At 39.6% G+C, this 23,533-nt stretch overlaps 1 protein-coding gene across 1 annotated transcript in view; it reads right to left on the bottom strand.

The window, feature by feature from the left end:
* IQCM (IQ motif containing M) overlaps positions 1-23,533 on the bottom strand; it is a 93,310-nt gene that overhangs the window by 38,133 nt on the left and 31,644 nt on the right. The window contains exon 4 of the mRNA XM_074993970.1: positions 10,826-10,984. Coding sequence (XP_074850071.1) covers positions 10,826-10,984 — 159 coding nt within the window. The remainder of the gene's footprint in view (positions 1-10,825; positions 10,985-23,533) is intronic.

Genomic DNA, 23,533 nt, shown 5'->3' with positions numbered 1-23,533 from the left:
CCATTGACATCAAGGCCATGTCTACACTAGCCAAAAATTTCGAAATGGCCATGCACATGGCCATTTCGACATTTACTAATGAAGCGCTGAAATACATATTCAGCGCCTCATTAGCATGCGGATGGCCGCAGCACTTCAAAATTGATGCAGCTTGTCGCCACACGGCTCATCCAGACGGGGCTCCTTTTCGAAAGTACCCCGGCTACTTTGAAGTCCCCTTATTCCCATCTGCTCATAGGAATAAGGGGACCTCAAAGTAGCCGGGGTCCTTTTGAAAAGGAGCCCCGTCTGGACGAGCAATGCGGTGGCAAGCTGCGTCAATTTTGAAGTGCCACGGCCGCCCGCATGCTAATGAGACACTGAATATGTATTTCAGCGCTTCCTTAGCAAACTTCGAAATGGCCATTTGCATGGCCAATTCGAAGTTTTTGGGTAGTGTAGATGTAGCCCAAGTGTTGTATATACAGTATAAGGAGTATGTTGCGTTTGGCTTTTCACTGCTTTTTAACTATACCGATATTCTTTAATGAAATACAATGGCACCTAGTAACAGTTAAACAGAAAAACTTCACTGTAACGTGGAATCATCTCACACAAAAGTATCATTTGACATCATTGGCGCTATTATGTAATCATTTATAGAAATGCTGTTCATAATAACCGTCAATGATTTCAAAAGGAGCACAATTCAAATGTTCAAATACATCAGCTACAATATCAGATTTAAGCAAATCATGTTCAATAATAATAGTCAGATCCTGCTGTATGTGAAATGTACAAATTAAACTCAATGCTTTTTTGTCTCTCATTTAGATAATAGTTATTAAAAAAAGCTTCTGCAGCAGAACTATCTAATAAGAAAATTACAGTGAAATATATACAATATGCAGAGAGTACCTGAAGTCTGAAGTTATGTCTCCTTTTTGGAGAGCAGCACCAAAGCCTACCATAATTTTTTTTTTTTTTGCTTTTTTTTTTTTTTTGGTTAAGGTAAACAGTGATTGGAAGAAGCACCCAGAACATCACGAAAGAAAATCCCAGAGCTGTTCAGGAAGAACTCTCATCACCTATATAATACGGTAGGGGTCATATCAGAAATTCCACTCCCATTTTACTTCAGGCCTCTAAAGCCCAACCCCTCAGAGAGGTGTAAAATTTCTTAAGGTGGGACACAGGGTGATTGGCCTCTCCCCACGGCTTCTGACTATTTAAAATATTCTTATCCAGTCTACTTTTAACGTAATTGCAGAAATTTAGAACATCCTTGGATTTTTCATTTTCAGGATCATGACTGTAATGCACCCTACTGTAGAAGTGAAGTCATCTCAGATCATAAGCTGTACATTCACAGTGCTAGATTTCAGTGACTGTGAAAAGGGACACGAGCACAAATACTAATAGCCCACTCCTCCCCATCACGCCTACGTATGGAAGAAATAACCATCCATAAAAACAGTGTGTTCACTAAAGCAAAATGATTCGTCCTTCTACTCAGGCCCACAAAAAACCCTGTCAAAGACTCAGCTTTCCCTGACCTGTAGCAAACTGCATCCTCCAGATTCATGACATCTCAAATCCTCAGAGTATAGTAATTGCACTGCTTCCCTCTCCTTGCTTTTAAAAACACTTTAAGGCATTCAGATATCCTAGAGACAGTTATTGGGCCTCAACAGACTAGAAAAATGGGGAACTTCAAGAGGCAGAAACATTGCAGAAACCCTGGAATAGCAAAAAGAGTTCAAATCCAGCTCCTATAATACTTCAGGACTCTCATCTTCAGACTTCACAATTTAAGTCACTTCGGACAGGGGTGCCCAAGATGTGGGGGACCCGACCCCTCAGAGATGTGTAAAATTTCTTAAGGGGGACACAAGGTGATTGGCCTCTCCCCCACTTCCCGCCACAGCTTCTGCTGCTTTCCTAAGGCCAATCCTAAGGCCAGTGCATCACTTCCAGGACACTGCTTGTGCACTCCGTAATACAGCACAGGGCTTAAGCACATGTTTAGTGTCAAGTGCCATTGGAAGCATGGACATTGTATTCAACACTGCAGAATGAAGCTGAAGCACTGATAAAGTCATAGAGTGCTACACGAGTTTAATTATATATTTAAAAGAATTTAGGCACTTAAAGATACAGGCAGCAGAATTCTGGAACCGTGTCCAAGCATTTAACTCGTATTGATTTTAAAGGAAAGACACATTGTTATTGTGATGAAATGAAACCATATGCCAGCTTTGGCCAGGTAGTTGGCATAAGCTAAGAAATAACAGCCTCACAGGTGGGAACCAAACCAGCTAGCTTGTCTGTTAGTTTTGTTCAAAATAAGTATTAGTCTTATAAGAATGTATTTAATGTTTAGACTATGAAATCCTTCTAGGTTGCTGTATTAATCTCACCTGCGATGTCTGTAACTTATGTTATAAGGAAATATATATATTTTTGCTTTATTCCTTTTAAAATCTTTTTAGGGAACTTATGAATCCAGGTATGGAAATCTTTCCCACGCCCCAGTCATTCCCATTTGTTACTAACTGGTGAAATCTGTAGAACATATCATCAATTTAGAGTCTCTACTCTATTTTTAGCAGTCTGCCCTGAGGTAGACAGACATGAGCCAAGCCAAACAGTGTGACAATGGTATAGTTAATATATATTTTCAGGTTTTCTTAAAGATAGACCAGTATAAACAAAATTGGAAAATTTACCATGCTATTTAGTTAAATTAGACACTCTTATTGTAAGAATATATAGTAATTAACTACTACTACTAATAATAATAATAGTAAATGGAAAGTATGCTTCAAAGACCAAGAAAATGAAGCTTCTGGATATTGGAGCTTCCTAAGACATGATGCACTGGTGTGTTTTTAGAAATGTTTTCATATTCAAAGGACTGCTAGTATGAATCACATATTTGACATTATTGAGTTTCTTAACTGCAAGCATGAAGCTGGTCTACTGGTTCACAAGTCAAGAGAGAATTGACCCATAAAAAATCTGAATCTTGCATTAAAATTATAAATAAGTACCGTGACAAGGGAAACAAGACAGCATGTCCAAACATATGTATTAAAAGCCACATACTTTCATTTTAACTCTCTAACTATCTTGCTTGGATCTGCTCTTCTGAATAACTTTCTCCATGGCCCTGACACTACAATCTCACCTAGATGGATAGATGGTTGTGCTTACCTTAATGAGGTTTATGAAATTCCTAACAATGTTTTGTCAGAAAATGTTGGTTTGTCATACATGAAATTACTCGTGGAGGAATGGGAACCCCGGGTTGGTATCGACACCACAATTTTAGCCTGAGCCTTAATTTTACAGTCCTTTATATATAGATATTTTTAGAGAACTAGTACAAGCCCTTCTAACTCAAGTTTTTTAACCTAAGTCAGGAGGCTTGCTCTAATGTTGTGTAGCTAAATGCTGGGCTCCACCAAGTTTTTCAGAGTTTCCAGGATCTCTGCTAAAAAGCCAGAAGTCTGACAGTTTGGAAGCTCTGAGAGACCCAGGTAAGCTATAGTTCTCAAAGTTTAGGCTATCAGCTCTGCTGTTTCGGTGAGCTGAAGTTTCCTAAATGAAATCTGTCAGAATCTCCAGTCCACAAAAAATATCTACAAAATTTGAATTCAGTCTGAACTGGATCAAAGCCATATTCTGAAATGCACAGGAAATTTCTAATTTTATCCAACAGAACCTTCAAAACATATCTCTTTGTTGTGGGAATCCCATAGTTCAAGTATTCAATACTATATGCATTGTATATGGACGATGCAAATAATAGACTGTAATGATTCCTTTGAGACAATTATGGTCTACTGTGCTTGAACTCAAGATTAATTGTACCGACCCAAGTGAGGTTTAAATATATTTTTTTAGTTTGTACATATTTTTACAGTCTTCTTTGATTAGACTGAATTAAATAATATTTGTAAAATGACAATGAAATAATCTAGCTTGAGTAATTTCAAAGACTTTATGTTTTTCTTTTACATTTAGAGTTTTCAGTATAGGAAAAAGGAAATACATAAGCACAAAAATGTACTGAGAACATTTGAGGCCTGACAAACTGGTCTAAAATAAGATTTTCAAAAGGTTTTTTAAGTGACTTGGGAGATAAAGTCCCATTTTAAAATGGGAATATGACACTTAGGGACAAATTTTTAAGATATTTATGCACTTAAAGATTCAGGTGGACATCTAATGGGATTTTCAAAAGTTTATAATCACCTAACTCCCATTAATTTCAATGTGAGTTAGGCACTTAGCACTAGACCTAGAAAAGCACTTGAACTGAGTGAATGCTTCCAGTGAATTGCAAATTCACCAGTTAACACATTTTGGGGGTCACTGAAATAATTTGTGAATTCTGACAACAAAGGGTAATAGTTACAACCAAAAAATGAAAAAAATCAGAAAGCCAATTTAAAAAGAGAATCAATACTTTGTTTCAAACCAAACTAAAGTTTTTGGGGGGTTCCTTTTAGCTCATCAAATATCAATTATTCACTCAGGTCTCCCACACACTAAAATGATTCTTGGGAGTCAATGCCCCATTAATTTTCACTGAGACAAACTGAGGAAAATGGGACTAGGTACTTCTGAAAATTTTACCTGCAGTCCTTAACCTGTGCCTTTGTACATAGGAGATGTAACGTAACGCTAAATTCCCCATTGTTTTGGAAATTTTCATGTAAATCCTGTGTGCGCTCTATATTTTCTGCTAGTACATAACTGCATTCATTTTAACATTTCTTATAAATTACTTATTCAGCATAAATCTCCAATGGCATATATGGTTCAAGGTCTGTGACAAAAATGTGTCTTTTCCAAGCATTTTTAATGAATGGTGGTTTTGGTTCAAAAAATGAGGAGCATTCTCACAAACAGATCTTTATGATTGGAGGTTAGGAAAACAGTGCTGTGATGTTATGTAGAACCAGCCCTCACGTATGGATGCAAATCATGGACTATCAGTAAACAAGTTGAGAAGTACGTTAAAGCCACAGAAACGTGGTTTTTAAGAAGGGTGTTGTGCATCTCATGGATGACCAAAAGGATGAATGAATCTGTCTTAAATAAAGCCAACAGCAAAAGAACACTTAAATAGGATAAGAACAAGGCAGGCAAAATTTATAGGCCATATAATTAGAAAGTCTGCACTTGAAAATTTAGTGACAACAGAAAAGTATAATGGAAAGCGAGGACAAGGTAGACAAGGTGAGAAAATATTGGATAGTATCTCTTCATGGTTGCTTTGTCACAGTACTGTGGAGATGCTCCAGAACACTCGTAATAGACAGGGCTGGAGGGCCACGATCACCTACGCTAATCAGCATGGCACGAATGAATTAATGAATGGGACACATAGCGAATACAATTAATGGGAAATTTTGATTAATTTTATGTATTACATTGTTCACCAGATGAATTTCAGTCTGTAGACAATTTACTGAAGACAGATATTTTTAGATTAAAACTACCTTTCCAGACTTCTGGTTTCTTTCCAAACAATATTTTCTTAAAGGCTCAAGTCTCTGCATGTTACAGCAGGAACACAAATTATGTTCAGAGCATTTAAAGCATTGGCAACAATATTTTCTGTTCTGTTAATGTTATCAAACACTTTTAATAGAAAAACAAACACTGCACACCTAAAAATAACAGCTGAATTCTAAGCAGTTTCATTATGTTAGTGCCAGTTATATTGCTGTCAGATATCTTGGGGCTGTGATTATAGAATTTGTAAGTAAGTCAAGTTTACACATTTCATCAAGACTGAAATTTGGCATTTAAGTTCTCATCCACGATGTTGGGGAGCAGAGATGGGGGAAAAGGTAATTTGTTTCTTTTTGTTCAATCACTTTTTTATTCAATTTCTCCATGCCATTCATGATTCTCTAAATCCCTCCTCAGTCATTTCTTTACCTTATTTTAAACTCTCCTCATATAGAAGCTGTTGCATACCACAAATTATTTTGTTCCCCATCTCTGTACCTTTTCCATGTCTAATATATCTTTTCTGAGATGGAATGACCAGAACTGTGTACAGTATTCCATGGATTTATATAACGTCTTTTTAATATTTTTGTTTCATTATTGCTCTCTTTCCTAATGGTTTGTAATATTCTCTTGACTGCTGCTGAACAATGGCCATTTGTACACATGCCACTTGTTCCAAAACTGACATGCTAATGAATGGCCCAGAAAATGCTAATGAGATGCGGATGTAAATTTCTGATGATTCATTAGCATACGGTCACGTGATTCAGAATCCAGAAGAAGCTAGAACAAGAAAGTCCCAATTACAGGAGTTCAACCTACTAAAGAAAATAGTAGAAAGCTTTAATTGTCCAGCACTTATGGTTCACTGGGAGTCTGTGAATCACACCAGAAGCGTAGTTCAACTACTCAGAACAATGCAACATAGCCCAAATCTCAAATTCTGAATTTCCAGTACAAGTTGGTGCCGCTACTTCGAAGTAGCCGACACGTGTAGACGCAGCCCTGGAGTTGATAGTGATAGCAAGATTTCATTTGCACACAGGACTCCTTTCGTAGCATGATAGTTTTTACAAACCCAACCAGTTTTCATGAAAATTAGAGGAAGACACCTTCTGGAATATAGGAACAAAATCAGCCTAGAAACCCCATTTTGAGAAATATACACACATAGGACTAGGTTTACACTATTGTAGGTCAATTTTAAGGCAGTTAGCTCAATTTTACAATGTCACTGTCTTCAGTGTGAATGCCATTAGGTTCATTTTAGGGTCAATATTATTACACCCACCAAATGAGTCAGCATAGCACCAAGTTTGAATTTAAAATGTGGGATTAATGCCAGTGTGGAAATGGCAATTATTTACATTGACTTTATTGGCATCCAGAGGTTTCCCATATGTATTCCACAATGTCCCATGGTTGCCTGCTTTGGCTGCTTCCATCTCTGTTGCTCTCCAAGTCTGCAGGAAGTAGGTAACAGAAACCTGTGAATTTGAATTCAGCACTAGGAAGCCTGGAAAATTGAAGTGGGCACATGGGCCCATTTTGAATTTATTTCTTTATTACTAGTGCAGCAATCAGATCTTCTCATGACAGAAAACCCCCAAAATAGGGTGGTGGCTTCTTCCCTGCACAGGATATAGCAGGAAAGGCTGAGGTTTTTTTCATAACTGGTGCTAGTCCCCTCCCCACTGCATCACATGGCATCTACCGCACCCACAAAAAAACCCAGAATGCTACAGGGCTGGGGGAACTGTGGGATAGGTTCTCACCATGCACTGCTGCAACAGTGAATGTTTGGCAAATCAGTGTGGCAGCACTAACTCAACTTTGTTGGGACTTTGTGGGGAGGTGAGAATACTTAAATTCAAATTTATAAAACTCAGCATTATAAAATCAAATTTAAGAAAATCAAACTCACATTGTAGTGTAGACATAGCCTAAGTGAGAACACAAACCATACCCCTCCCATTCAAGACCAAAAAAAAAAGGGAAAATGAAGGAGTAATACTTCTGTTTTAGACAGCAACGCTCTTACTCTCTAGATTCCTTTATTTACATAAAAGAAGACTTTGGCTCTGTGAAAAGCAAATTAAATTCCCTTAGAAAAGATCACTTTTAAATCTTGATCCTATACAGAATTATTTGTGCAATATTTATTCATCTTGAGATAAATGTAATTTCTTTTGAGAAAACAGTATAATTAGTTTTTCTAATGTTTAATAGTGTACTTAGTTAAGCTATTCTATTGCTGTATCCCAACAAAAAAGTTGATTTACTGCCCCCACCAAAATGGCCTTCATCAAAGCCTAGACAGAAAACTGATTGTAAAAATGGTATTGCTTAGTAGTGCCTCATTTATGGTGTGCAAGTGATTTCTTTATCAATCTGCCTGCTTCAAAACTAAAAATTATAGGTTTTATTAATTAATATTAATATACATGACTGCAGGTCCTGGAAACAATGTGGAAGATAAGACTTTTCATTTTCTGGCTAACACATTGATAAAAATTCTAAAATCAAAACATAGTTACCAACTTACCAGATAAGGGGAGAATACAGGGAATTTATCAGACTCTAATCAGAAAAGTGATCAGATATAACTCTGAATATGCAAGATAGCAAATGCATTGAGCTTAAAAGTCATTGTACAAAAATATCACATTCTAAGTAGAAGTGCATGTTTTCTGCCACTTTCCAATTCAAAAATTCAATGAAGGTCACTTGTCCTTAATAAAAATAAATGTTAACACATTTCCAATAGGGAATGGGGAAAGAATATCAGCTAATATAAGTGAAGAACACATTATTCAATAGTCTCCCAAAATATGCCATAAAAATCAATGATATGAGTAAAGTTACTGTACTCTGAAAATAATTTAAAAGGTCCATTTCCATTTATTTAAAATCACATGAATCTTTACTTGCTGCAAATCAGCAGATAACTGCATTCTTTGCTCTCAATTATCTGATGAAAGTTCAACATATCTCAGACGCCTCAGAAACAATCAATAGAAAAAAAAAAGTTATGTCTGGATTCTGTACCAGTTTTTATGACTATATATGCACAGTACATTTCCAGGGGTATTTTTTGTAAAATGTTTACAGGAAGAGGAATCACTGAACTATAGAAAGTCCTACTTTAATAGAGTAATCTTTTTTTCAAGGCAACTACTGCATCTTTCTTGTCAACCAGTTTAATAACCACTGTACGTCAAATAGATACAACACGATGGCCACTTAAAAAAAAAGGCTTCCAGAAGTAGTTCTTACCATGTACAACATAATCTCATTCGAAGATCTGCTTTTGTCTTTTATATCATTTTTATCTATATTATAATTACAATTCACCATAGTAATGTTCTATGGAAGATCTAAATAAGCATTTTAGAAGTGAAATTACTGCCTAGATGCTTGCAGGTTTAAGTACCCTAATAAAAATGGCCCCAGTCACCAGCTGGCATAAATTGACCTAGCTCTTTTGAAGTAAATGGAACTATGACTATCTACAAAAGCTAAACATCAGCCTGAATCAGAAGATCATGCATCATTTTACAGCAATAATTCAAGTATATTTAAAAAACAGTGCTTGTGTATGTGTTTTGTACAGAAACAGCTATGCAGCTGCATATTAAAATAATCCAGTTTGTTTTCAACAAGCTTGAAACTGTTACTGTAGTGCAATAACCTCCTATGAAAATAGTCAAATAGTAAATGGGATTTAGTTTTAATAAAGATCTTGTAATTTAAGGTATGTCTGAGATATGAATTATATACAGCATAAAAATAATAGCATTGTTTCTGCAACACTTTGGCTGTCAGTGGGAATAGTGTTGTAATAAGGCAGGTATCAGAGGAGTAGCTGTGTTAGTCTGTATCTGCAAAAATGATGAGAAGTCCTGTGGCACCTTATAGACTAACAGATTTACTGGAGCATAAGTTTCATGGGCAAAGACCCTGGCCTGACAAATGCAACTGACAAAGTGGGTCTCTGCCCACAAAAGCTTATGCTCCAATAAATCTGTTAGTCTATAAGGTGCCACAGGACTTCTCATTGTAATAAGGCAGTTATACAAAAGGAAATATTTATTCTTTAAATGCCAAGAATCACTGTAACTGTTACAGTTCAACTTTCTGTTTGTTGAATTTAACACCTGACAATGGGCTGGGAAGGTGAGGAGAAACTCCCACCCATGTCCATTTACTTCTCAACCAATCTTCTGCTTTAAAAACAAATTACTTTAAAAGGTCCGGTCATGCAGCAGCATATGATCTTTTCCCTGTGCGCTTAATTTGTGCTCCTCTGTGCAACATATTTGCTCTCCACTTTGGACCAGATCTTGGAAACTGGCTCACAGCCTAATTAATAAGCTCAGGAAATTTCTCATTAAAGGTGTGGGAGGGAAGCTATTCGGCCCTAATGTGCAGTTTCCAACAGACACGATGTAGTATGAGGAAAGGCAACAGCAGATGTGAGCCATGTGGAATTTCAGCCTCATGGATTCTCATTCAGAGCCAAAACTACAAATGGTTTGTACAGGAGATATCCATGGGGGATAAGTAAAAGAAGACTCCATCAGAGGCTGCAGAGCACCAGCAAAATTACTCTGAAATTACACTGAAACATCTACTGACTACTTCCTAGTCAGTAAAATGGTTGTTCTTTTTGCCTTTGTATTTTCTTTTCCCCTGCTAGGGGTTTCAGACAACCCATTCATATATCAGCAAATCCACCAGCTGCAGCCACATCCCCCTCAAGCCCACTCCTGTGCTGCAGTGGCAGTCAATCATTCTATTCTGAGGCATGAGGAGTCTATTTGGATTTACTTTGCAATGGTATTGTGCTGTTTCCAAGAAAGCGTGTGTCTCTGTCCCCACAACTGCTAAGAACAATGCTAGCAGAACCCAGAAGATGCCCTTTTTACTTCTCCTTTCTCTGCATCCCTCTGTGGAGAGCTACTATGGGTTCTCTATTGTCTCACTCACTGAGAGCTCCAAATGTGCTCCAGATAAGAGCCTCACAGAGCAGAACAGGCACACTAAACATTAGCCCTTTATAATGTTAGCCTTATTCAAATTTTTACCAAAATGCTGAGTAAATATATTTTTGGTAGCAGGTTCTTCTACAAACCAGTGTTTTTAACTCAAGATGTTGACATCACTTCTCTGAACTATTTGATTTATTGAAATAGATTCTATTATTCAGCATTTCTATATAATCTACATAAAACTTAAACTATTCATTGATGAAGCAAAATATCCTCAGCCAACTGACTATATTCATAGCCCAATATGGCTTTTAAATTTTTACCTAAATATCCAGACCCGTCGTCTCCATCTACTATGGGCTGTACCCACGTTGACTTTACAAGAACAGGAGTAGTCTGCTTTGCACCGGCAGGAGGAAATAATGTGAAAGCCATTTCAAGTGCTTGATGCTTCTTGATGCTTTTTATTTTGGATGTCAAACCTGGAAACAAATAAAGGACACTCATTTATTGCCCTACAACTACACTTCAAATACTGAGCCATAGCTTTTCTTCTGATACATTATGCAATTCACAATGATATTAATGGTCACTGCACATGCATATTTGGCTTCATTACATTCTTTGTGATTGTTTCATATGCTAAATTGGACTTTTGAGCCTGTGCATGGTAAACCATTGAAGCACCATAAGCTATGGGGTTAATGCATGTGATTTCACGATTTTGTGTATCATTTGCATGGATTCGGCTGAAGATTATCTCTGTCCTATATAATGCTTAATGGCAATGTTAGGATTCTTGACAGGGATATTTTATCCATAGTATTCTAATAATTAAACTGGTATTACGTCCAGAAGCTTATTCAATAATGATGCTCACTAGTCGATAGTATATTTCCTAATTGTAACACTAATATTCCGGACTGAGATTTTCAAAGAGGGTGAAAATTGTTAAGGTTTGTGTCCATAACTTATCCCTTTGGCCCCTTTGAAAGTCTCAGGCTCACTGCTTCCTGCAAATTGATCATGAGCAGCACTACCTCAAGCTTCAGCACGTAAATGATTTGAGAAAATGAAAGATGAGCTACAACTTCCAGCAAGCAGTCAACTTTTTCAACAGTGATTTAAAATCAGTACTTGCTGATAAGATATGATAGCAACAAAATGAAATAACACTGACATCAAAGAGACCAACAGGGTTTGGTCCTGTAACTGTCTCATGCAAGTACGTCTGTTGAAGTCAATAGGAGTAGCTACTTGTAATTGGGAAGGTGCCCACCACTTGCAAGTATCCCCAGGTTGAGTGTGTGCACGTGCAGTTTTTCCTCAATTTCTTGGCCCCTGATGCCAGTGGCTGCTCTTATCAAGTGGGTCTTTGGTGACTCAGTATTCTGGCCAAATCACACAGAGTCTGTGGCCAAACAAACAAACCCATAACAGGGTATAAGTCGAAAGTGTCGTGTAGTCCTTCCTGGGATCAGTCCTTTAGCAGTTCACCTGAGCTCTTCATTGTATCTCTCCACTGGCAAAGTCTCTTTAGCTGTCATTAGTCTCCAGTCTTCAGTTTGATCAACATGGCTGATCTCAGTACAGTAGTTGGCCAGTTTGTGTGCAAAGATTGCAGCTCTGGGATGAAGCACCACTTACAGAGCTTCCTCCTGAGAGGCTTTTTGCCTGCCCTTCAGGTCTCTGACCCCAACTCTCTGACTACGCCATCCTCAGTTCAGACCCTGTCCAGAAGTGAGGAGGGGATGGAGGGGCAAAAGCATATAACGGGTTTATGTGTAGTCTTTCCTGGGCTTGTCTAAATTACCCTCTCTCAGCCATTTCCCCAGTGGCTGTTGGGGGACAGATGGGAGACCTGGGCCCACTAACTACTTCAAGTCCCAGCCCTGTAACAGTCATGTGCCTTTAACTAATTGCATTTCACTAGGCACTTCCCATAGTCCATCTTAACTGAGTCCAGGTAGCCAGCCAGAAGCTATTGTCCCACTTCCCTATTCCCTGCCAGCAACTACCTGCTTTGCCTCTGCAGAGGTGCAGCCAGCTGTGAGAACCTCTTGCTCCCCACACTGGCCTGAGTACAGCCTGGCACTGAACTTCTGAGAGAAATAATGGCTTTAGTATACAAATAAGAAAGGGGTACAGTGCTTCTCAACCAGTACCCCATGGCATACACAGAGGCCTTCCCAAAGTATATGAATACATCTAGGTACTTGCCTAGTTTTATAACAGGCTACATCAGAAGCACTAGCAAAATCAGTACAAATTAAAATTTCATAAAGACAGTGTCTAGTTTATACTGCTTTATATACAATGTGCACTGAAATGTAAGTACAATATTTATATTCCCAATCAATTTATTTTAAAATTATATGGCACAAATGAAAAAGTAGCCCATTTTTCAGTATTAGTGTGCTGTGACACTTGCCTATTTTCATGTGTAATCACATAAGTACATAAGTAGTTTTTAAGTGAGGTGAAGCTTGGGTTTACACAAGACAAATAAAACTCCTGAAAGGGGTACAGGAGTCTGGAAAAGTTGAGAACCCCTGGGTTATAGAATTGGCTTTTATATTGTTTTTTTGAAATGAACAGGCAGGACCAAATTCTCTAGTTCACCCAGTTTCTTTTTGCCACTCAAAGTGGCACAGTAAAATTTCTTCTGTCTGGGAGAAATCACAGCGCACATAAATCTAGTGGAGGCATCTAGGCCCATGGACTGGAGGTGGAGGGCAGGGAAATGGGGAAGGAGGCAGTTGCCCTCTGGACTGGCATTTTAAAGAGGTCCAGAGCTCTGGATGCTGATGCTACTTTGGTTGCAGCAGCAGCAGCTGGAGCTCCAAGCCCCTTTGAAATGCCACTGCTCCCCTGCTCCATTTGGCTGGGGTCGGGGTAGCACCATGGTCCAAGCAGTGCTGAGGGCTGACTTTCCTTGGCCCTATGCCTTCTAGGTACACAGATCCAGTCACCCCTCCCACCTTACCCCAGGGCCTGCGAAGGTTGTTGGACCCGCTGGTGGTGGCTCTGTGTTGGAGCTCAATTGTGGCATAATGAAGGTCAGGGATGTTGTGGAGGTTCAGAAGGGATGTTGTCAGGAGAGTAGATGTAACAGAGTGACACTCCAATACAAATGATTCTGCATTTGATTTAAGGTACTTGAGGAACCTTACATCAATATAATATGTTAAAGCTTCTACTTTGTAGCTTTAATTTACACTAGAGTTTAGCCCCTGACAATGAAGGATCTGTAACCAGCTCTCATGTACCCTTCCCCATGCTACGCTCAAGCCTTGGTACAGTGCAGAATCAAGTGTTTAATGAATGTTGTGAAAAATGCTATCCCGACAGTAGACAGAACATCTTCAAAAGACAGTTGACATCGCAATTCAAGTGGCTGAATTGACAGTATCTGAGTCCACTGATCCTTAGACCAGGGTTCTCATATTCTCATTGTGGAGGTCCAACCTCAGAACATTCAAACACCATGAGTAATGCAACCCAAAATCATTATATTGGCTTAAATACTATGAGTTGTATTAATATTATTTTCTTTTGTGTAAATTTTAAAAAAAAACATTTAAATCCTAAAATGATAACTCAATTGTTTAAAACACAATAATAACTCACAGAATTTACAATATCAAAATAGATTAGAAAGTATTTCCTCTTACCCTATTTTGAAGTGAATTTGATTCATGTTGAAAGCATTAGGCTGACAGTTCAAGACACTAAAATCCTATCTTTGCAATCATGTCAATCTGTCTCCACGCACAACCCACCTTCAAGACTATTAGTTTTGGTAATATTGGACTTCTAGGTGTAAACAACTTTGGCATCCACTAGAAAATACCTCAGGCTACCGCACAGTTATCCACCATTGACAACTGTTGGCTGTTAGCCATCTGAGCTAAACTGTAACCAAGATTAGAGGCAAAAGGATACGCATCCAGTTAAGAAGCTTCAAGGCATCATAGCTATCAAATCTGATTTTTTAAAATTTGTTGTCACAGTTCAGTACAATCACTTCATGAAGCACTTATTTTCTTTGGTATGAAATAAGCAAATGTCACACTTTTTTGTCATATCATTTTTTTTTAACAAATTATTTTCTAGTCATTAGTAACAAAAATTATAAACCAGGCAGCTCATTTATCAAAATGAAAAATGTTCTACTCCTTGAACAAGAAGAGGGGAGTCTAAGTACACTTCCCTATTCCTAAATTAATGGAACTAACTTACATGTAATATTTTCCCGTGAGCGTTAATGTAAGCACTTCAAGATCATTAATGAAGAAGTAGAGGAGCAGGAGTTACTGCTGAAGGGCAAAAACTGGTAAGAAAGTATTTCAGAGGGATGTCACTGAATCATGCGATCTTAGACAATAAATGCAAGGATCATTGATCTTCAATATCATAAGTAAATGCCTATAGTACATGACAAGGAAAAAGGACAAAAACATTTATTAAAATTTTACTAGGAACATGACTTATTGGACTAATCAAGGAGATATACTGAGAGCCCAGGGAAACGGGTTGTAGCCAATAAATACTATTTAAATATGGATTCATAACTTAAGAAACAACCTTTAGCAAAAATTCCTGGGTATTATTTACAAACTCCTTTGTATGCAACAGTCCAAAATTGGAAACCCATGGCCAGATCATCAGCTGATATAAACTGTCGCGGCTCCAGTGACTTCAATAGAGCTACGACAGTTTATACCAGCTGAGGATCTGCCATATTAATAGCATGGCTAGATTTTATTTTTTCACTCCAGTGAACATCAACACGTTAGAAATACAGGTAAGATGAATTCTGGAATGTTTACACATTTTTAATATAGGGACAACAAAATGGGCTAAAATGTCAGACCATTTTGCCAGCCTTCATCATGTCTCAGTATAAACGTTTAGAAATACTGCAACATATAAAGTGATCCATGGAGACTATCAGTTCCCATCCAGACTATTAACACTTATTCCTCCCAAACCCATACACCTTTCTAAAAAGTATCGGAGAACAGAATTATCCAGGCTAAGCTGAATAACGAGTACAATAGCCAATCTTGTAATATACACCTCCTTTATCATAAAAAAAGAAATTCACTAAAATGAGATGGAATTCATCTCAGGCTGTGTCTACACTATGAGATAAATTTGAATTTGAGGCAGTCAGCTTGATATTACCATGTGACTGGCTTCACTGTAAATACTATTAGCTCGATTTAGGGAGCTCTAATATCGATATAATCATATCGTTGGTACCTGCTGGGTGTAGCATCACGCTCAAATTCAAAATTTCAATGAAAGGCCAGTGTGGAAGTGCCATGTCTTAAAACCAAATTTATCAGCCTCCAGAAGTGTCCCACATGTAACCCACAATGCCCCTCAGTGCTCCATTTTGGCCACTGCTCTCCAGAGCCGTGTCTACACGTGCACGCTACTTCAAAGTAGCGGCACTAACTTCGAAATAGCGCCCATCACGGCTACACGTGTCGGGCGCTATTTCTAAGTTAACTTCAACATTAGGCGGCGAGACGTCGAAGTCGCTAACCCCATGAGGGGATAGGAATAGCGCCCTACTTCGACGTTCAACATCGAAGTAGGGACCGTGTAGTTGTTGTGCGTCCCGCAACTTCGAAATAGCGGGGTCTGCCATGGCAGCCATCAGCTGAGGGGTTGAGAGACGCTCTCTCTCCAGCCCCTGCGGGGCTCTATGGTCACCGTGGGCAGCAGCCCTTAGCCCAGGGCTTCTGGCTGCTGCTGCGGCAGCTGGGGATCCATGCTGCAGGCACAGGGTCTGCAACCAGTTGTCGGCTCTGTGGATCTTGTGTTGTTTAGTGCAACTGTGTCTGGGAGGGGCCCTTTAAGGGAGCGGCTTGCTGTTGAGTCCGCCCTGTGACCCTGTCTGCAGCTGTGCCTGGCACCCTTATTTCGATGTGTGCTACTTTGGCGTGTAGACGTTCCCTCGCAGCGCCTATTTCGATGTGGTGCTGCGCAACGTCGAAGTTGAACATCGACGTTGCGAGCCCTGGAGGACGTGTAGACGTTACTCATCGAAATAAGCTATTTCGATGTAGGCTCCATGTGTAGACGTAGCCCAGGTGTGCAGGAATTAGGTAACAAGAAGACAATGAATTTCAAATTGGGACCAGAAAGCCTGTGCCTGTGGGGTCACGTTTGTATGAGAGCCTGAGAAATGCCTTTCTTTCTTTGCTATTAGCAGTGAGCACATCTACCCATTACAAATAGCCCCGACATGGAGTTCATGGTTCTGTCTATAAACTTGGTGTTTTCACTGTGTTGGCTGGCACCAGCCAATGCCCTGCCACCCCACATGGCAGCAAGGCTGTTGCAGGGATCATGCTTGCATAAGAGGATGAGAAACTTCTCAGCGGTTTACATTGGTGTATTCCCCACAACCCCCACCACAGATGCCACAAAGTCGGGGTATTTCCCGTGCTCAGCCACATCACATGGGTAGCCCCCAACCCAATACAAGGACGTGCCTGCCATTTGGTGCTCACCATGCTGCCAGGCAGCACCACGTTCTGGCTTGTATGCAGTTAGGGCTCAAAGGGTGGGAAAGAGTTTCAGGGGCTTGCAGCCGCCGGGGAAACTTTCCCCCACTGGCTAAGATATTTGGGGGGCTACTTCAACTGCTCCCACCTGCCCTAAATATACATTCAGGGCCTTTCTGCCAAAGGGGGGACTGCTTCTATTGGCCACCCCACCAAAAATATTTGTGGGGCCTTTCTGCCACCTGGGTGGTCTCCCCTAGCAGCTAAGATATTCAGGGGCTTGATGCTACTGGGGGAACTCTCCCCCAGTGGCTAACATATTTGGGGGACTACTTCAACTGGCCTCCTACTGATGCCCCCTCCATTCCCCATGTCCCATGCCCCAGCAAGGGCCTGGGGGTCTTAGTGCTTTCAGGGGGAGGGGAGTCTCCCCTGGCAGCTAACATATTCGGGGGGACTACTTCAACTGGCCCCCCACTGAAAACCCGCCATGTCCCACACCCCAGCATTAGACCTGTGGGGCTTGATGCCACCAGGGGGAAGTCTCCCCCCCCCCAGCAGTTAAGATATTCAGAGGCAGTAGAACATTTCAACCAGCTCTGCAGCCACAGACCACAGCCCTGCCTCCCACCAAAAAAAGACACCTGCTGCTTTTTGCAAAATCTTTGATATTTGGGTTACAAAATCTTTTTTCATAACCCTTTCTATCCTATTTCTTCATGCTTTGACCTTCCCAAAACACAGGACAGTGGGTGGAGGGCCAGTTGAGATTCCTGTTTCTGTTATAAGTTCAGTGTATGAGATTTCACTGCCATCCCCCACGTTGGCAATGTCTATGTAGTGAAGAGGGAAGATGAAAATCATTTTTCCTAGCCTTTGCCATTATCTTTCTCCTAATTTTGCACCCCTTCATGCAGGGAAGAGTTGGCAGAGGGCCAGTTGAGAATACAGACTGTCCCTGTGTTACTTTCAGGAATCGGATGCAGTCAGGGAGCAGGGGATAGTTATTGGATGGCCAGTTGAGAGCCCAGAGGCTGTGTCTACACTGAGCCCTAGTGCCCACAGTTTCATGCAAATAAGCACTCCTTAAAATTCAAAATGGTGTCTCATTTGCATATGTGCACAGGGCATGTGCATATTCATAGGGCTAATTTGTATATTGATGGCAGGAATCAAGCAGCATGGACGTGGTTCTGCTGGGAAAAACCATCTTTGTTGGCAGCCACTTATGACTGGAAAAAATTATTATTGAAAACTAACAAAATCTAGCCAGGATCCAAGAACTGGAAAAATGACAGAACATATTCCATATTTTAAAAGAGAGGAAAAAACAAATACCCTGAGAACTGCAGAACAGAAAAATCAAATTCAAATTGCTAGCAAGCAAAACAGTTAATTTGTAAGCAGCTCCTCAAGCCTGGGGAAAGGTGATAAAAGGGAAACATTTGGATTGGTGAGACAAAACCTGGCTATTATATATATATTAACTTGCAATAGCCTCCTGCTCACCCACCACTACCATTCATGAGCTTAACACAATGCAACTTCCCCCCAGGCACTCCCAATTTGTACTGGAAAATACAATGCCCAGCACTTATCAGACTTTAAGATGAATGATCCACTCTTCCATTCCCTTATTGCCTCCCAGGTATTCTGGGGTGAGGGACAAACTAATTCCTGCAATGCCCCTTCATATCATCTTTCTGCATCTGTTAAATATTATACTTTAAACTGAAGGCTTAGTCCACAAATAAGTTAACAACATACCACAGAAGACAAACATTGACTTATGCATGTGCATTGGAATCTTTCTATCTTATAAATACAGCATTTATACAAATAATTTAAGCACAAACTACCTGTTTATTACACCAAACATTCTGATTTCTATTGGTTCAGACAACTAAAACGATCCTTTCCCTGTCAGGAAGTTCACCATGTTGGAAGCCACATTGGTAACTGCTGACATGCTCGAACTTTTCAGGTTATAAAAAAACATTCCTTTTGTCCCCTCCAGGATGGGAAGGCCAGGAAACCATATTTTTCTCTTATCAAACATCTAAATGTTTGACACAGATGGGTTCATTGGGAAATTTATAATTGGATTCCCTGACCATTCTGTTCCTTTGATGAAGAATTGGTTAATTAAATTATTCCCAATATACTGGTAATAAATTTCCATTCTTTTGATATTGAGTGAAACAACACACTTTCTAAGACATAAAGAAAGACTGCTCATTCAGGAAGCCCAACAGTTAAATTGTCTTTTGTTTTGAAAGCCTTTTTTTTTATTTGAACTCAGATAGGTAAGGCCAGCCTTCCATTTCTTTCTTTTAAAAGGCCAAACTAAATTACTCTTCTTGTTAATTGCCCATGGGTTTCTTCTTTTTTGTTTGTTTGGGTTTTTTTTCTGTCATGGCAGGGGAAAATAATAGATAATGGCAGAGGGAAAATCTGTATGTAGCATATCAATATGGAACAAAGTACACTTATAGGCAAACGCACATACGTGAGAACTTTAACAGCAGCACATTTTGGATGAGAATCTGCCTGCATCTTTGTTGATATACATGCATGGAAGGGAGGATGAAAAACGTAGCCCCTCTTTATCTCTTATGCATTCATGGAGGAAGCAGCTAAAATTTTGATGCTTGTGCTTGTTATGTGTAGGAGACACAGGCTTGTCTGGGCAGAAGCACCCCATGTTCCAGAGGGAACATGACTAGAGTGAGAGGTTAGTGACCATAGCCAACACCTCCCAGCTGGTGCTTGGAGGCTGGTGCCAGGAGAAATGCCACACCCCTGAAAAGGTATAAGACCAACTTCTGAGTTCTCTCTGACTTTGCCTGCTCTAACGTTCTGCAGGTACAGTGGTGGCAGTATCATTTACCAGATGGACCACTGTCTGATGCCTTGGAAGACCTGGATGACATCCACAGCACTGGCCACTAGCCTACAGGTTCACCCCTGGGGTCTGGGTTTCCATGGTCCAGGAAGTATCTGTGGTCCAGCATTCTGGGGTTGTTCCCAGGCTGAAGCACTCAATGGGTAAAGCTGGGCCCCATGCTTAGAACTCCTCCTGCACCTGGCCATAGCTCAGGGAGGGAGGGAGGGGAAAGAGAAGAAGCAGGGACAGAGCACACTCAGGGGAAGAGGCAGGGTGGCTGTGGATCCCCACCACTAGGTGCCAGGAGTGCAGCCTTGCAGCTGATGGTGGGGGCTGAGACCACAGCCCACCTATTGTGGGGATGAGTGTGCTCCAATGGACCTACACTCCTCGGGATCTATGGACACACTGTCTCTACCCCTTAGTATGTCTCCTCCCCCTCCTCCCCAGCCCTTCTGTTGCTGCTGGAGTGGAGCCATGCAGCTGGTAGCATCAGAGGGGCCAGCACTGACTGAATAAGGACTGGCATGGGGTTGCTTGGGGGAAGAGGCAGTGTGTCTGTGGAGCCCCATGTTCATGGTATGGAAGCACAACCCAGTTGCTGTGTGGCATGGTGTGCTCCCTCAGAGCTCTGCTCCTACATTCCAGCTCCAGGGATCTGCAGTCACCCAGCATCTTCCCCCTAGAAACTCTCCCCTCACCCCAAGTCTCCAGTTGTTCACAGATGCTAGAAGTAAGAGTACAGGGGTGCTGCAGCACCCCCTGACTTGAAGTAGTTTCTCTTATATTCTGCATTTACAGTGTGCTTCAGTAGCTCTCTGTGCTCCCTTAAACATATTGTTCCAGCACCCCTGAGGCTGGTCAATGTCAGCCCCTCTGCTGCTGCTGAAGAAGAGCCTGGCAGCAAAAGGCAGTTCAGGGGCTGGCATTGACCTCCCCTGATGGGGCAAATTCCCCAGACACAGAAAGACAATATTGACTAGGCTGTGCCACCATGAAGAAGGGTTTGGGAGTTGCATTGGAAGACAACTCGAATGTGAGTCAACAATACAAAGTTATCCCAAACTCCCATAATACCAAGTTAGGTTCTGTTAATATAATAAAAATATTATATGTGAATTAAAAGAAGTAATTACTGCAAAATGGCTCATAATTGCTTTAAACCACATTCATTATATTCACACATGGTACAGTCACAGGAAAAATATTTTATAGAAATTAGCTAAATTCCTTTCAACTTAATGGTTTGCTACTAGCTGGGGTGGGTGAGAAAGAAATTAAATTTGAGCTATTTTTCCTGAAACACAGGAATTGCAAAATTTATTATCACTAGACATAGGAATTACCCATTTTACAGGGATACTACACACTTCACCTGGCATGGCCAAAAATTACAGAATATTTTTATTACAAAAGAAACCAGAGAGAATTCAGATAGGCACACAAATTATAGACCATCTAAAAATTAAAACGAGAGGGAAAGTGGTAAGGAGAACTGGATAAGTTCACTTCATGGAAAAGATGTTCCAGGTTCTTCAAAAAGAGCCGGATTAAGCTTCTATCTCTCACTTTCTTTTACTGGACAGTCTAAAATTGTCACAGTTAATAAACAAACAGCTATAAAAAGATTTCCAGATGTCTCCAGGATTGAGAAGGTATGTAACATTATACAGAGGGACATCAAATAGGGGTGAAAATCCAGTTATTATCCCTTGACCTAAATAGTCGTCTTTGCACTGCCTTGGCCACAATTTGCTTCCAAAACAATAAATGTTTATGGTCTCAGCATAAGAAAATATCTGCTTCTTGTCACAGAAAGAAGCTAAAAAGTGAGGGCTACAGCCTTAGATTTGGTGGGAGATTTTTACAAATATCTAAATGCATAAGTACTAATGCTATTATTACTGAATTATGGAAACAGGGGCTAGTCTCCTTTATTTGGAAATTGCAAACACATTGAAATCCTGATACTGTAAGCAATGTGCACGTGTACTTTCTTTTGCATATGGTGGCCTCAATTTAAAAAAATTCCTATTCATCACAACACTTAAGCATATGTTTAACTTCTAACTATATGTTGAAGGCCAATTGACTTTAGTGGGACTTAAGCATATACAGTTCTGTTTTGCTGAATAGTATATGTTCTGATAGATTGATGAACAAGGGCTTACAAGTCCATTAAAGTAAATGAAACTATTCGCAATGTGTATCATGAGGCACCTGTGTAAATCTTTGCAGGATTGGGTCAAAAAGAAAGGCAGATGCCACCCAAAAGAACCTTAAGAGGTGACTTTCAAAAGCATCTAAGGATTTAGAGATACAAGCCCCACTGAAAATGAGTTCCAAACCTGCACAGTTGCTTTTTATGAAAATCTTTTCCTTAATTTACATTACTGGTTTCTGATGAAACAAAAATCACATTTAATTTGTGACCTGTCGTTTTCTCTTACAACCTAATCTGAACATAATAGGTATCTGAAGAGGATTTGTCAGTATCTGAAGATAATAATTTTGTTTAGCTTTATCTGTATTTTTTAAAATTGTCTCTCAAAACAGCGTTGGAACCAAAAGACATTTGTTCATATTCAATACTTCTTTGTCAAGCAGATATAGATTTTTTCTAGTAAAGACTCAAGTTCATGCTACAATGAAATTAACTAGTTTCTGTAATTTAGTCTAATGAGTGTTCGTATTCCTGCTGTTGTGTAGTCAATGAAATTATCTAAAATTTTTTCATAGAGCATTCATGGTTAGCTACTATTAGAAGCAAAACTGGGATGGGAAAAATCAAGCCAACTTAGTTCCAAACATTTATGATTATTAATACAATTAAGATTATATGAAACATAGTTATTATTAATATCAGATTTTTCAAAGGAAACAAAAACAACCTTAATATTATACTATTTTTCATACTCTTCCATTCGCTAAATTGTTAGGATGTATTTTCATGTTTTTTGCGTTGTAAACAGTTTAGAAACTTGCTTTCTGTTATTAGTGTGTTTCTGCAGCATTATACCAAATATTATTTTGTATTGTCTGTTAGTTGGGTTTATTCTATATCTTTTTTGGTTTCACAAAGAAAATAATCATCTCCACAATATACCACAGTATATTCTCATTTCCCCAATTTCAATTTGTTAACAGGTCAACATGACATGGAATAAGAAAGAAGCACTAGTCATGACCGAGTAGGCTGCCCTGGAGGGGGAGTGTTATGATATGTTTAAAAAAAAAAAAAGCATAGAGTCAAACATAGAGTCAAAGTAAAAGTTAAGTTAATCACATTGAAGCATAGAGTATCTACGGACAAAAATTCCATTATTGAACAATAATAGTAGAAAAGATATACTACTCACCAACCCGTAGAGAAACTGCAAATACAAAAAAATTAAAATTAAAATTAAAATTAAAATAAAAAAGGAATAATACCGAGGGATCCAACTATCCTCACGTTGCCTAGGTATGTCACCTCATGAATGGATGCATCTATAACATTTCTAGAAATACAGGTTGCATCTCTTGTGCAGCACCATCAGGACCTGACTGGTGCCAGAAGACAGAATTTGCAGGACCACAGGAGGTCAATATAGTCTAGCACATTACCAAAACTTCCACTG

This window comes from Carettochelys insculpta, chromosome 4, assembly GCF_033958435.1.
Source record: "Carettochelys insculpta isolate YL-2023 chromosome 4, ASM3395843v1, whole genome shotgun sequence".
Lineage (NCBI taxonomy): Eukaryota > Metazoa > Chordata > Testudines > Carettochelyidae > Carettochelys > Carettochelys insculpta.
This window is presented reverse-complemented; position numbering and strand designations above follow the sequence as displayed.